We start from the raw sequence: 14,141 nt of genomic DNA on the forward strand, positions 1-14,141 counted from the left end.
CACCGGACCTTATTTTGCCTCCATCTATCAGATGGGGGTAATAATCCCTGCTTTGCTTCTTTAATTCACTACAAGTTTGTTGGGAGGATAAAGGAAATAACAGATGTGTAAGTGCTTTGCCGACTATAAATCACCCAGAAATGTTGTTTCATTGCATCTGCTGTTGAATGCAGGCACATCTTTTGCTGCTGGCAGCCCCCACCCATCTGCTCCTCTTTCGGTGAAAAATTGACTGTCGGGTGGCAGGGAACGTCGAGCGGGCGGCAGGATGGATGATGAAGAAGCAACCATGTCTCCTGAATGGCGCGTGGCACTGGGGCTTTGTTGTGGTGGGTGTTAGGTGAAGCGGGGACATTGTCTTCTGAAAGGCCGCTATGAGGAAGGGAAAAGCCTGTGTCCAGGCAGCCTCGACTACCAGCCTAGTCCCAGGGTGTAGGCTACAGGGAGTCAGGCAGTTTGGGAAACTTCTCAGACTCAGAGCTTCAGAAGTTGAGATGGGCTGCCTGAGGGAAGGTGTGGGCCCGAATGCTGTGCAAGTGCGACATCAACTTCCACTAATAAGGGTCACAACCGCCCTTCAATGTAGAAGCGACCATCTCGGTGCCCAAGGTCAAGAGAGACACCGAAGCCCGGAAATGCCCTAGGCGGGAATCTTCGGAGCCTGCCCATTGGCTTCCGCTGAACGGGAGGGTGGGCCCTGGGGCGCTCCGCTTACTGATTGGTTCGATGCCGGATTGGCAGGTCCCCGCCGGCAGTGCGTGTGGTGAGGCAGGACATGGCGGAGGCAGGAAAAGTGCCCTTGCGCCTCGGGCTTACCGGAGGAGAAGCGGCAGAGTGGCCCCTGCAGCGGTACGCCCGCTGCATACCCTCAAACACCAGAGACCCACCTGGGCCATGCCTGGAAGCTGGGACAGCCCCCTGCCCCACATGGAAGGTGAGGCCCGAAGGCAGGAATATCCCTGAGGTGCCCACAGCCCTCAGGAGGGGAGGCTCCGCGAATACACAGGGCCAGTGCCCCGAAAGCAATGCCGAGGGGACACCGAGTGACTGCCAGGCCTGTTGGGGAATGGACAGGCCGACAACTAAGATAGGAAATACATACATAGCAGTAGGAGACATGGTTGGAACCCTTTACAGTCTCAAAATAATTATGCAATGTGTATTTATTGAGCGTCAAGTATGTGCTAGACTCTATTCAGAGTGCTAGGGATGGAGCAGTGAGCAAGATATAAACGCTCCTCACCCTTATTGATGTTTTTAGTTTAGTGGAGGATATACTATTTATCCAAATAACTAATTACAGAAGGGACAACTGAGTCATCCCATAACCAAGCATTCACACAGGACTAAATTTGAATCCTCGCGTTGCCAGTGAATTTCTGGGACCTTGCTTTAGTTACTTAACCTCTCTGTACCTTATTTACTTTGTCTTAAAATAGAGATAATAATATAATAGTACAGGCCCTCAGAAATATTGGGATTCGGTTCCAGACCATCACAATAAAGCAAGTTACGACCTTTTTGGCTTCTCAGTGCATATAAAACCTGTGTTTGCACTGTACTGTAGTCTATTAACTTGTCTAAAAGAATTATGTCTAAAAGAACAATGTACATACCTTGATTCGAGAATACTTTATTGCTAAAAAATGCTAACACTCACCTGAGCCTTCAGCAGGTCAGTCTTTTTGCTGCTGGAGGGTCTTGCTTCATGCTAGTGGCTGCTGACTGATCAGAGTGGTGGTTTCCCAAGATTGGGGTTGCTGTGGCAATTTCTTAAAATAAGACAACAATGCAGTTTGTCACATGGATTGCCTCTAACTTTCAGGAAAGATTGCTCTGTAGCATGCAATGCTGTTTAATGGCATTTTTACCCACAGTAGAACTCCTTTCAAAATTGGAGTTAATCCTCTCACATTTTGCTGCTGCTTTATCAACTAAGTTTATGTGATATTCTAAATACTTTGCTGTCATTTCAGCAATGTTCACGGCATCTTCACCAGGAGTAGATGCCATCTTAGGAAACCACTTTCTTTGCTCATCCATAAAAAACAACTCGTCATCTCTTCAAGTTTTATCGTAAAATTATAGCAATTCAGTCCCATCTTCAGGCTTCACTTCCAATTCTAGTTCTCTTGCTCTTTCAACACATCTGCAGTCCCTTCCTCCATTGAAATCTTGAACTCCTCAAAAGTCATCCGTGAGGGTTGGAATCAACTTCTTCCAAATTCCTGTTAATGTTGATATGTTGACCTCCATCCATGAATCACAAATGTTCTTAACGGTATCTAGAATGGTGAATCCTTTTCAGATGTTTTCAATTAACTGCCCAGATCCATCAGAGGAGTCACTATCTACAGAAACTATAGCCTTATAAAATGTATTTCTTAAATAATAAGACTTGAAAGCGGACAGTTACTCCTTGATCATGGGCTGCAGAATGAATGTTGTGTTAGCAGGCATGAAAACAACATTCATCTCTTTGTACATCTCTATCCAAGCTCTTGGGTGACCAGGTGCCTTGTCAATGAACAATAATATTTTGACATGAATCTTTTTTTCTGAGGAGTTGGCCTCAACAGTGGGCTTAAAATATTCAGTAAACCATGCTATAAACAAATGTGCTATCATCCAGGCTTTGTTGTTCTATTTATAGAGCACAGGCAGAGTAGATTTAGTACAGTTCCTAAGGGCCCTAGGACTTTCAGAATGGTAAATGAGCATTGGCTTCAATTTAGAGTCACCAGTGGGATTAGCCTCTAATGCAAGAGTCAGTCTGCCCTTTGAAGCTTTGAAGCCAGGCATTGACTTCTCCTCTTTAGCTATGAACGTCCTAGATGGCCTCTTCTTCTAAGAAAAGGCTGTTTTGAATATGTTAAAAAATCAGATCAGACTTTGGCTTAAGGGAATGTTGTGACTGGTTTGATTTTCTATGCAGACCATTACAACTTTTTCCATTTCAGCAATAAGGCTGTTCCACTTTTCATTCCTGTGTTCACTGGAATAGCATTTTTAATTTCCTTTAAGAACTTTTCCTTTGCATTTACAACCTGGCTAATTGGCATAAGAGGTCTAGCTTTTGACCTATTTTGGCTTTCAACATGCCTTCCTCACTAAGCTTAATCATTTCTAGCTTTTCATTTAAAATGAGAGATATGTGATTTTTCCTTTCACCTTAACACTTTGAGGCCATTGTAGGGTTATTAATTGGCTGGATTTCAATATTGTTGTGTCTCAGAATAGTGAGGACCGAGGAGAGGGAGAGAGACAGAGCAAAGGCTGGTGGCTGGAGCAGTTGGAATATACATATCATTTATTAAGTTCACTGTCTTCTATGGGCATGGTTTGTGGCACTCCAGAACGATTACAGTAGTAACATCAGAGATCACTGATCACAGATCACCATCATATATAATAATAATAATAATGAAAAAGCTTGAAATATTGTGAAAATTACCAAAATGTGATACAGAGACATGAAGTGAACACATGCTGTTAGAAAAATGGCACTGAGAGACTTGATTGATGTGGGGTTGCCACAAACCTTCAATGTGTAAAAAATGTAATATCTGTGAAGTGCAATAAAGCAAAGTGCGGTAAAGGGAAGCGTGCCTGTACCTACTTCATAGGATTATTTTGACCATTGCATAAGCTAATACATGTCAATCACCTAAAATAGTGCCTAGTATATATTAAGTTAGGGGTTTGCTCTTATTATCATTTTGTTCTAGTGGCATGCTTTAACACCATGGGTTGCCAGTCATTCAGTTCCCTTTTGTCTGGTTTGACTATTGGATGAGGAACCTGGGATTTTGGATTATACACATACATGTACGTCACATGTGTGCACACATGCATACATGTTTGTGTATTTTGGGCAGCAGTAGATAGGAGAAGAATTAAAGAGAATAAAGGTCCCAGGTAGCTGGGTGTGGTGGCTCATGCCTGTAATCCCAGAACTTTGGGAGGCTGAGGCGGGCGGATCACCTGAGGTCAGGAGTTTGAGACCAGCCTGGCCAACATGGGAAAACCCCGTCTCCACAAAAAATGCAAAAATTAGCCGGGTGTAGTGGTGCCTGCCTGTAGTCCCAGCTACTCGGGAGGCTGAGGTGGGAGAATCGCTTGAACCTGGGAGGCTGAGGTTGCAGTGAGCTGAGATCGTGGCACTGCACTCCAACCTGAGTGACAGAGCAAGACTCTGTTTCAAAAAAAAAAAAAATTCCCACAACATGTACAGAGGCCACAACATACCTGAAAAAACCTCAGCATGTAATGTATAGTGAGAAGGCTAGCAAATCTGGTGCTTAGAGAATAAGGGAAATGGTAGCTTGAGATAAGCCTGTCTGAAGATGTAGGCAGGTGCCTTGTGAACATTATTATAAATCCAGTGGGAAGCCACCGAACAGTTTTAAGCAGAGGCATTTTCATCTTTGAAAGATCACTCTGGCTGTGGTGTGAAGATGGAATTGGAGGGGAATATGAGTGGATTCAGAAAGATCATTTAGAATGCTACTGCAGTGTTATAGGCAAGAGATGATGATGGCTTAGACTCAGGGCATGGCAGTAGAGATAGGGATATTGGGAATATATTTTGGAGACCAAAATGAAAAGGCTTGGTGATTGATTGTATATGAGTGGTGAGAGTAAAGGACTTCTGGGTTTCTAGCAGAAGCAACTGAGTAGATGGTTGAAGAATGGGAAACACTGGAGGAGGAACAGTGAGGGAAAAATCCAAGATGTCAGTTTTGGATGTATTGAATTTCATAAGATTGTGAAGCATCCAAGTGGAGATATTGAATAGGTGGTTGGGTATATTGGTCTAGACTCAGAAGGAAGATCTGGGCTAGAGATGTAAAGGTGTGAGTCATCAGCATAAAGGTGATATTTATAGTCATGGGATTAGGTGAGATTTGGGACCAAGTTTAAACGTAATCCAACATTTGTAAGTTGGATAGAGGGGACAGAGCCCCAAATAAGACTGATAAGAGGCCTGGCACAGTGGCTTATCCCTGTAATCCCAGCACTTTGGGAGGCCAAGATGGGTGGATCACTTGAGGTCAGAAGTTCAGACCAGACTGGCCAACATGGTGAAACCCGAGGCTACTTGGGAGGCTGAGGCAGGAGAATCCCTTGAGCCTAGGAGACAGAGGTTGCAGTGAGCCAAGATTGTGCCACTGCACTCCAGCCTGGGCTGTTAGAGTGAGACTCTGTCTCAAAATAAATAAATAAATAAATAAATAAATAAATAAATAAATAAATAAATAAATAAGTAGGAAAATACAACAAGATAGCCGAATAGGAACAGCTCCAATCTGCAGCTCCCAGCAAGATCAACACAGAAGGCGGGTGATTTCTTCATTTCCAACTGAGGTACCTGGTTCATCTCACTGGGACTGGTTGGACAGTGGGTGCAGGCCATGGAGGGTGAGCCGAAGCAGGGTGGGGCATCACCTCACCTGGGAAGTACAAGGGGTTGGGGAATCTCCCTCCCCCAGCCAAGGGAAGCCGTGAGAGACTGTACTGGGAGGAATGGTGCACAGATACTGTGCTTTTCCCATGGTCTTTGCAATCAGCAGGCCAGGAGATTCCCTCTGGTGCCTACGCCACCGAGGGCCCTGGGTTTCAAGCACAAAACTGGGTGGCCATTTGGGCAGACACTGAGCTAGCTGCAGGAGTTTTTTTTTTTTTTTTTTTTTTCACACGCCAGTGGCTACTGGAATGCCAGAGCCCAGCAACCTAAGATCCACTGGCTTGCAATTCTCACTGCTAGCACAGCAGTCTGAGGTTGACCTGGGATGCTGTATCTTGGTGGGGGGAAGGGCATCCGCCATTGCTGAGGCTTCAGTAGGTGGTTTTACCCTCACAGTGTAAACAAAGCCACCAGGAAGTTTCAACTGGGTGGAGCCCAAGACAGCTCAGCAAGGCTGCTGCAGCCACACTGCCTCTCTAGATTCCTCCTCTCTGGGCAGGGCATCTCTGAAAAAAAGGCAGCAGCCCAGTCAGGGACTTATAGATAAAACCCGCATCTCCCTGGGACAGAGCACCTGGAGGAAGGGGTGGCTGTGGGCACAGCTTCAGCAGACTTAAATGTTCCTGCCTGACAGCTCTGAAGAGAGCAGTGGATCTCCCAGCATAGTGTTCGAACTCTGATAAGGAACAGACTGCCTCCTAAAGTGGGTCCCTGACCTTTGTGTCTCCTGACTGGGAGACACCTCCCAGTAGGGGCTGACAGACACCTCATATAGGAGAGCTTTGGCTGGCATCTGGTGGGTGCCCCTCTGGGACAAAGCTTCCAGAGTAAGGAACAGGCAGCAGCCTGTTCTGCAGCCTCCGCTGGTGATATCCAGGCAAACAGGGTCTGGAGTGGACCTCCAGCAAATTCCAGCAGACCTGCAGAAGAGGGGCCTGACTGTTAGAAGGAAAACAAACAAACAGAAAGGAATAGTATCAACATCAACAAAATGGATGTCTACTCAGAGACCCCATCCAAAGGTCACCAACATCAAAGACCGAAGATAGATAAATCCACGAAGATGAGGAGAAACCAGTGCAAAAAGGCTGAAAATTCCAAAAACCAGAAAACCTCTTCACCTCGAAAAGATCACAACTCCTCGCCAGCAAGGGAACAAAACTGGATGGACAATGAGTTTGATGAACTGACAGAAGCAGGCTTCAGAAGGTGGGTAATAACAAACTCCTCTGAGCTAAAGGAGCATGTTCTAACCCAATGCAAGGAAGCTAAGAACCTTGAAAAAAGGTTAGATGAATTGCTAACTAGAATAACCTGTTTAGAGAAGAACAGAAATGACCTGATGGAGCTGAAAAACACAGCACGAGAACTTCATGAAGCATACACAAGTATCAGTAGCTGAATTGATCAAGCAGAAGAAAGGATATCAGAGACTGAACATCAACTCAAAGAAATAAAGCAAGAAGACAAGGTTAGAGAAAAGAGTGAAAAGAAACAAACATAGCCTCCAAGAAATATGGGACTATGTGAAAAGACCAAATCTATGTATGATTGGTGTACCTGAAAGCGATGGGGAGAATGGAACCAAGTTGGAAAACACTCTTCAGTATATTATCCAGGAGAACTTCCCCAATCTAGCAAGGCAGGCCAACATTCAAATTCAGGAAATACAGAGAACACCAGAAAGATACTCCTCGAGAAGGGCAACCCTAAGACATATAATCGTCAGATACACACCAAGGTTGAAATGAAGGAAAAAATGTTAAGGGCAGCCAGAGAGAAAGGTTGCGTTACCCACAAAGTGAAGCCCATCAGACTAACAGCAGATCTTTCGGCAGAACCCCTACAAGCCAGAAGAAAGTGAGGGCCAGTATTCAATATTCTTAAAGAAAAGAATTTTCAATCCAGAATTTCATATCCAGCCAAACTAAGCTTCATAAACAAAGGAGAAATAAAATCCTTTACAGACAAGCAAATGCTGAGAGATCTTGTCACCACCAGGCCTGCCTTACAAGAGCTCCTGAAGGAAGCACTAAACATGAACCAGTACCAGCCACTGCAAAAACATACCAAATTGTAAAGACCATCAATGCTATGAAGAAACTGCATCAACTAACTGGCAAAATAACCAGCTAACATCATAATGACAGGATCAAATTCATGCAACAATATTAACCTTAAATGTAAATGGGCTAAATGCCCCAATTAAAAGATGCAGACTGGCAAATTGGATAAAGAGTCAAGACCCATCAGTGTGCTGTATTCAGGAGACCCATCTCATGTGCAAAGATACACATAGGCTCAGAATAAAGGGATGGAGGAATTTACCAAGCAAATGGAAAGAAAAAAAAAAAAGCAGGAGTTGCAATCCTAGTTTCTGATAAAACAGACTTTAAACCAGCAAAGATAAAAAGAGACAAGGGCATTACATGATGGTAAAGGGATCAATGCAACAAGAAGAGCTAACTATCCTAAATATACATGCACCCAATACAGGAGCACCCAGATTCATAAAGCAAGTTCTTAGCGACCTACAAAGAGACTTAGACTCCCACACAATAATAGTGGGAGACTTTAACACCCCACTGTCAATATTAGACAGATCAATGAGACAGAAAATTAACAAGGATATCCAGGACTTGAACTCAGCTCTGGACCAAGTGAACCTAATAGACATCTACAGAACTCTCCACCCCAAATCGAGAGAATATACATTCTTCTCAGCACCACATCACACTTATTCTAAAATTGACCACATGATTGGAAGTAAAACACTTCTTAGCAAATGCAAAAGAATGGAAATCATAATAAACAATCTCTCAGTCCACAGTGCAATAATATTAGAACTCAGGATTAAGACACTCACTCAAAACCACACAACTACATGGAAACTGAACAACCTGCTCTTGAATGACTACTGGGTAAATAAAGAAATGAAGGCAGAAATAAAGATGTTCTTTGAAAGCAATGAAAACAAAGACAAAACATACCAGAATCTCTGGGACACCTTTAAAGCAGTGTGTAGAGGGAAATTTATAGTACTAAATGCCCACAAGAGAAAGCAGGAAAGATCTAAGGTTGGCACCCTAACATCACAATTAAAAGAACTAGAGAAGCAAGAGCAAACAAATTCAAAAGCTAGCAGAAGACAAGAAGTAACTAATATCAGAGCAGAACTGAAGGAGACAGACACTTGAAAAACCCTTCAAAAGTCAGTGAATCTGGGAGCTGGTTTTTTGAAAAGATCAACAAAATAGGCTGCTAGCCAGACTAACAAAAAAGCAAAAAGAGTAGAATTAAATAGATGCAATAAAAAATGATAAAGGGGCTATCATCACTGATCCCTCAGAAATGCAAACTGCCATCAGAGAATACTATAAACACCTCTACTCAAATAAACTAGAAAATCTAGAAGAAATGGATAAATTCCTCAACACATACACCCTCCCAAGACTAAACCAGGAAGAAGTTGAATCCCTGAATAGACCAATAATAAGTTCTGAAATTGAGGCAGTAATGAATAGCCTACCAACTAAAAAAAGTCCAGAACCAGACAGATTCACAGCTGAATTATACTAGAGGTACAAAGAGGAGCTGGTACCATTCCTTGTGAAACTATTCTAAACAATATAAAAAGAGGGAATCCTCCCTAACTCATTTTACAAGGCCAGCATCATCCTGATATCAAAACCTGGCAGAGACACAACAACAACAAAAAAAGAAAATTTCAGGCCAATATCCCTGATGAACATTGATGTGAAAATCCTCCATAAAATGCTGGCAAACCAAATTCAGCAGCACATCAAAAAGCTTATCCACCACGATCAAGTCAGCTTCATCCCTGGCATGCAAGGCTGGTTCAATGTACACAAATCAATAAATGTAATCCATCACATAAACAGAACCAATGACAAAAACCACATGATTATCTCAATAGATGCAGAAAAGGCCTTTGACAAAATTCAACAGCACTTCATGCTAAAAACTCTTAATAAACTAGGTATTGATAGACTGTATCTCCAAATAATAAGAGCTATTTATGATAAACCCACAGCCAATATCATACTGAATGGGCAAAAACTGGAAGCGTTCCCTTTGATAACTGGTACAAGACAAGGATGCCCTCTCTCACCACCCCTATTCAACGTAGTATTGGAAGTTCTGGCCAGGGCAATCGGGCAAGAGAAAGAAATAAAGGGCATTCAGATAGGAAAAGAGGAAGTCAAATTGTCTCTGTTTGCAGATGACATGGTTGTATATTTAGAAAACCCAATCGTCTCAGCCCAAAATCTCCTTAAGCTGATACGCAACTTCAGCAAAGTCTCAGGATATAAAATCAGTGTGCAAAAATCACAAGCATTCCTATACACCAATAACAGACAAACAGAGAGCCAAATCATGAGTGAACTCCCATTCAGAATTGCTACAAAGAGAATAAAATACCTAGGAATCCAACTTACAAGGGATGTGAAGGACCTCTTCAAGGAGAACTACAAACCACGGCTCAAGGAAATAAGAGAGGACAAAAACAAATGGGAAAACATTCCATGCTCATGGATAGGCAGAATCAATATCATGAAAATGGCCATTCTGCCCCAAGTAATTTACAGATTCAATGCTATCCCCATCAAGCTACCATGACTTTCTTCACAGAATTGGAAAAAACTACTTTAAATTTCACGTGGAACCAAAAAGAGCCTGCATAGCCAAGACAATCCTAAGCAAAAAGAACAAAGCTGGAGGCATCAGCTACCTGACTTCAAACTATATTACAAGGCTACAGTAACCAAATCAGCATGGTATTGGTACCAAAACAGATATATAGACCAATGGAACAGAACAGAGGCCTCAGAAATAACACCACACATCTACAACCATCTGATCTTTGACAAACCTGACAAAAACAAGCAATGGGAAAAGGATTCCCTATTTAATAAATGGTGTTGGGAAAACTGGCTAGCCATATGCAGAAAGCTGAAACTGGATCCCTTCCTTACATCTTATACAAAAATCAACTCAAGATGGATTAAAGACTTAAATATAAGACCTAAAACGATGAAAACCCTAGAAGAAGACCTAGGCAATACCATTCAGGACATAGGCATGGGCAAAGACTTCATGACTAAAACACCAAAAGCAATGGCAACAAAAGCCAAAATTGACAAATGGGATCTAATTAAACTAAAGAGCTTCTGCACAGCAAAAGAAACTATCATCAGAGTGAACAGGCAATCTACAGTATGGGAGAAAATTTTTGCAATCTATCCAGCTGACAGAGGGCTAATATCCAGAATCTACAAAGAATTTAAACAAATTTACATGAAAAAGTCAACCCCATCAAAAAGTGGGCGAAGGATATGTACAAAAGAAGACATTTATGCAGCCAACAAATATATGAAAAAAAGCTCGTCATCACTGGTCATTAGAGCAATGCAAATCAAAACCACAATGAGATACCATCTCATGCCTGTTAGAATGATGATCATTAAAAAGTCAGGAAACAACAGGTGCTGGAGAGGATGTGGAGAAATAGGAACACTTTTATACTGTTTGTAAGAGTGTAAATTAGTTCAACCATTGTGGAAGACAGTGTGGCAATTCCTCAAGGATCTGGAACTAGAAATACCATTTGACCCAGCTATCCCATTGCTGGGTATATACCCAAAGGATTATAAATCATTCTGCTATAAAGACACATGCACATGTATGTTTATTGCGGCGCTGTTCACAATAGCAAAGACTTGGAACCAACCCAAATGCCCATCAATGATAGACTGGATAAAGAAAATGTGGCACATATACATCACAGAATACTATGCAGCCATAAAAAAGGATGAGTTCATGTCCTTTGCAGGGGCATGGATGAAGCTGGAAACCATCATTCTCAGCAAACTAACACGAGAACAGAAAACCAAACACTGTATGTTCTCACTAATAAGTGGGAATTGAACAATGAGAACACATGGACATGGGTGGGGGGCATCACACACCGGGGTCTGTAGGGGAGTTGGGGGCTGGGGGAGGGATAGCATTAGGAGAAATACCTAATATAGACCACAGGTTAATGGGTGCAGCAAACCACCATAGCACGTGTATACCTATGTAACAAACCTGCACATTCTGCTCATGTACCCCAGAACTTAAAGTATAATAAAGAAAACACAAACAAAAATAAATAAAATAAATAAATAAATAAAAGATTGACAAGGGACAGAGAGTTGAGAAGCACCCAAGAGAATGGAGGTTTATCAGTGCTAAAGAGAGTTATTTCCAGGGGAAAGAGTGATTGATTAACTTTGTTGAATGATGCTGCAAAATGAAGAAACATGATGACTAAGGGATATCTATTCCATTCAGCAGTGTGAACATCCTTAATGGTCTTTACCAAGAGAAATTTAAGTGGAGTGAAGGGAGTGGAAGCCAGATAGGAGTAGGGTAAAGAATGGCTGATGGGTGAGGAAGTGTAGCCAATGTGCACAGACAGTTCTTCTGAGAGGCTTGGCTGTGAGTATGATTAGAGAAAGGGCACAATGAATTATTCACCACATTCTAGAATATTAGAGCCAGGGGCACTCCTTCAAGATTGAAATCAGTATATCTAGGACCACAAAAAAGACATTAAATTCCTAGTTGTACTGTTTTGAAACCCTGTATCCTGAGAAATGATATAGGCTGAAATACAAAATGAGGTGAAGAAGAGTTAAATATAAGGATGACTGACCTATAATTGGATCTTATAAAAAGCTGGGAATGTTTGGTGACATATTTAATTTTTGAGACTGCTCCACAGGTTCCTTGATACCTTCTCATAAAACACTTTAAACCCTTTCTCCTAAAGCATCTGTGTTGGGTGCAGCTGAATAATTCTTAAATTCTTATCCTGCAACCCAGAGGCCAGGACATTTGACCATTCTAAGGAGTTGATTGTTATTACAATTTTTTTACTTCTCTTTGCAAAACTCTTCATAATTGCTTATAAGGAACAGTGCTTTTAACAGTTTTCAGATGTTTGGCATAAAGCCACAGCTACAGTGACAAGAGATGAGGTTGGCTTTTGCAGTGCTTTTGAAAACTGAACATTTGTACCTTCCTTTGAATCTGTGCCGAACCATCCTACCCGCTGTGATCAGTTTCAGCCTAGGTCTGTCATTTTTTTTTTGGAAAAAACGAAAGAGAAAACAAGATTTGTTCTATTTTATGGGCACTGGGCCTATTGTGCAATAATAATAATAAAAGATGAGCCATCTAAAGAACTGTACTCTCTAAGTCTCATGTGAATTTTTTATTTTAAAAATATGTGGTACCTGCAGTAAAAAAAGAGGTTAGGTAAAGCATAAAAATATATTATTGTGGAGGATAGAGTCATTCTAGTTGTTTTTTCTTTAGGGAACTTTCCAATTCAATCTTGGTTGAACCTATTTTGAGTTCTTTGATTTTTTTCTGATTATAGGAGAATCTGTTCTCCTGGTACTGTTCTCTATAGCTGTTTAATTACAGAGAAAACGTTCATCGCAATGGCTCTGTATGCTGAGACAAAAATGTCAACTCAAGAGAAAAACTGAATAGTACAACAAGACTCCTAAGACTCGAAGTCCTAGTTGAGAGGGAAGATCAATTCTGAGACAGAAAGAATGTTATGTATAAAATATCTAATATATTTTATAGAATAATATACTTCATTATGTATATTTGATTTACTTCTTTGAATTGAATTAATCTTGTTAAAAGACACTGTCTAGAGATAAACACAATTCGGAAGCAAATAAACTTTGTGAAACACACGCATGCACACTGAAAACCCAGTGGTTTAGAGCTGTGCTACCCAGACCTTAATGTGCATAGAAATCATCTGGGGGTTTTGTTAAAAATGCAAATTCTGACTCAGTCAGAATAGGTCTGGTATGGGGAATGAGATTCTAGTTCTAACAAGCTCCCAGGTGACACAGATGCTGTTGGTTCAAGGACCACACTTTGAGAGGCAGGGGTTTAGAATATCTTGAATGAAATGATAGCCATATAGTAAAATTGATAAAATGAATTTATAGAGTTATGAGGTAAGGCAATCAGATTCATAATGACTATGCAAATGTTTTATTAATAGGGTTAATATTTAAGCCATCTGTCGTCATTTAAGTGGAATGAGCAAATGTTAGTTCCTTACATCTGTTGGCTCAGCCTTTCTGAAAAGATATAATAACAGATTGGTCCATTTTATGTATTTTATGTCTGAATATAATTTAGTCTACTAATAAGTAGACTAATTTGAAAGGTGATGTTAATTGCAGGTTGCTTTTAAAGTTTTACCATGTTTTTCAGATTTCAAGGATTTCTCAGACATGCCCTAATTGGTTGAACCTGACAACTTCTTAGATTTTTTTTTTTCCTTTCAAAGGGAAAAAAATCCTTTTTTTATAGGAGGAACTTAAAATAATTGCCCTACTTAGAAATTAAGAAATAGAATGTGAAGTTTGTACTTGAAATGAACTTTTAAATGTGGATTCAACATAAGATATATTTTGGATCTTCTCAACAGTGTTCTTTTTTCTTTCGTATTCCTAGAGCCTACATAATACCAAGTATATGATAGGTGCTCAGTAAATGTTTGAATGTATGGTGTGGTAATTTTCCTTATGATAATGTGTTAATTATTAAATGATAGCTATTATTTATCATT

The 14,141-nt window shown here is 41.1% G+C and overlaps 1 protein-coding gene across 2 annotated transcripts in view; it reads left to right on the forward strand.

The window, feature by feature from the left end:
• The first annotated feature begins 747 nt into the window (after positions 1-747).
• The window catches only part of REC114 (REC114 meiotic recombination protein), a 106,190-nt gene continuing 92,796 nt past the window's right edge, over positions 748-14,141 (forward strand). For both annotated transcript variants that reach the window (XM_004056457.4, XM_019011041.4), the window contains exon 1: positions 748-934. In XM_004056457.4, coding sequence (XP_004056505.1) covers positions 776-934 — 159 coding nt within the window. In that variant the 5' untranslated portion in view covers positions 748-775. The remainder of the gene's footprint in view (positions 935-14,141) is intronic.

The sequence above is a fragment of the Gorilla gorilla genome, chromosome 16, assembly GCF_029281585.2.
Source record: "Gorilla gorilla gorilla isolate KB3781 chromosome 16, NHGRI_mGorGor1-v2.1_pri, whole genome shotgun sequence".
NCBI lineage: Eukaryota > Metazoa > Chordata > Mammalia > Primates > Hominidae > Gorilla > Gorilla gorilla.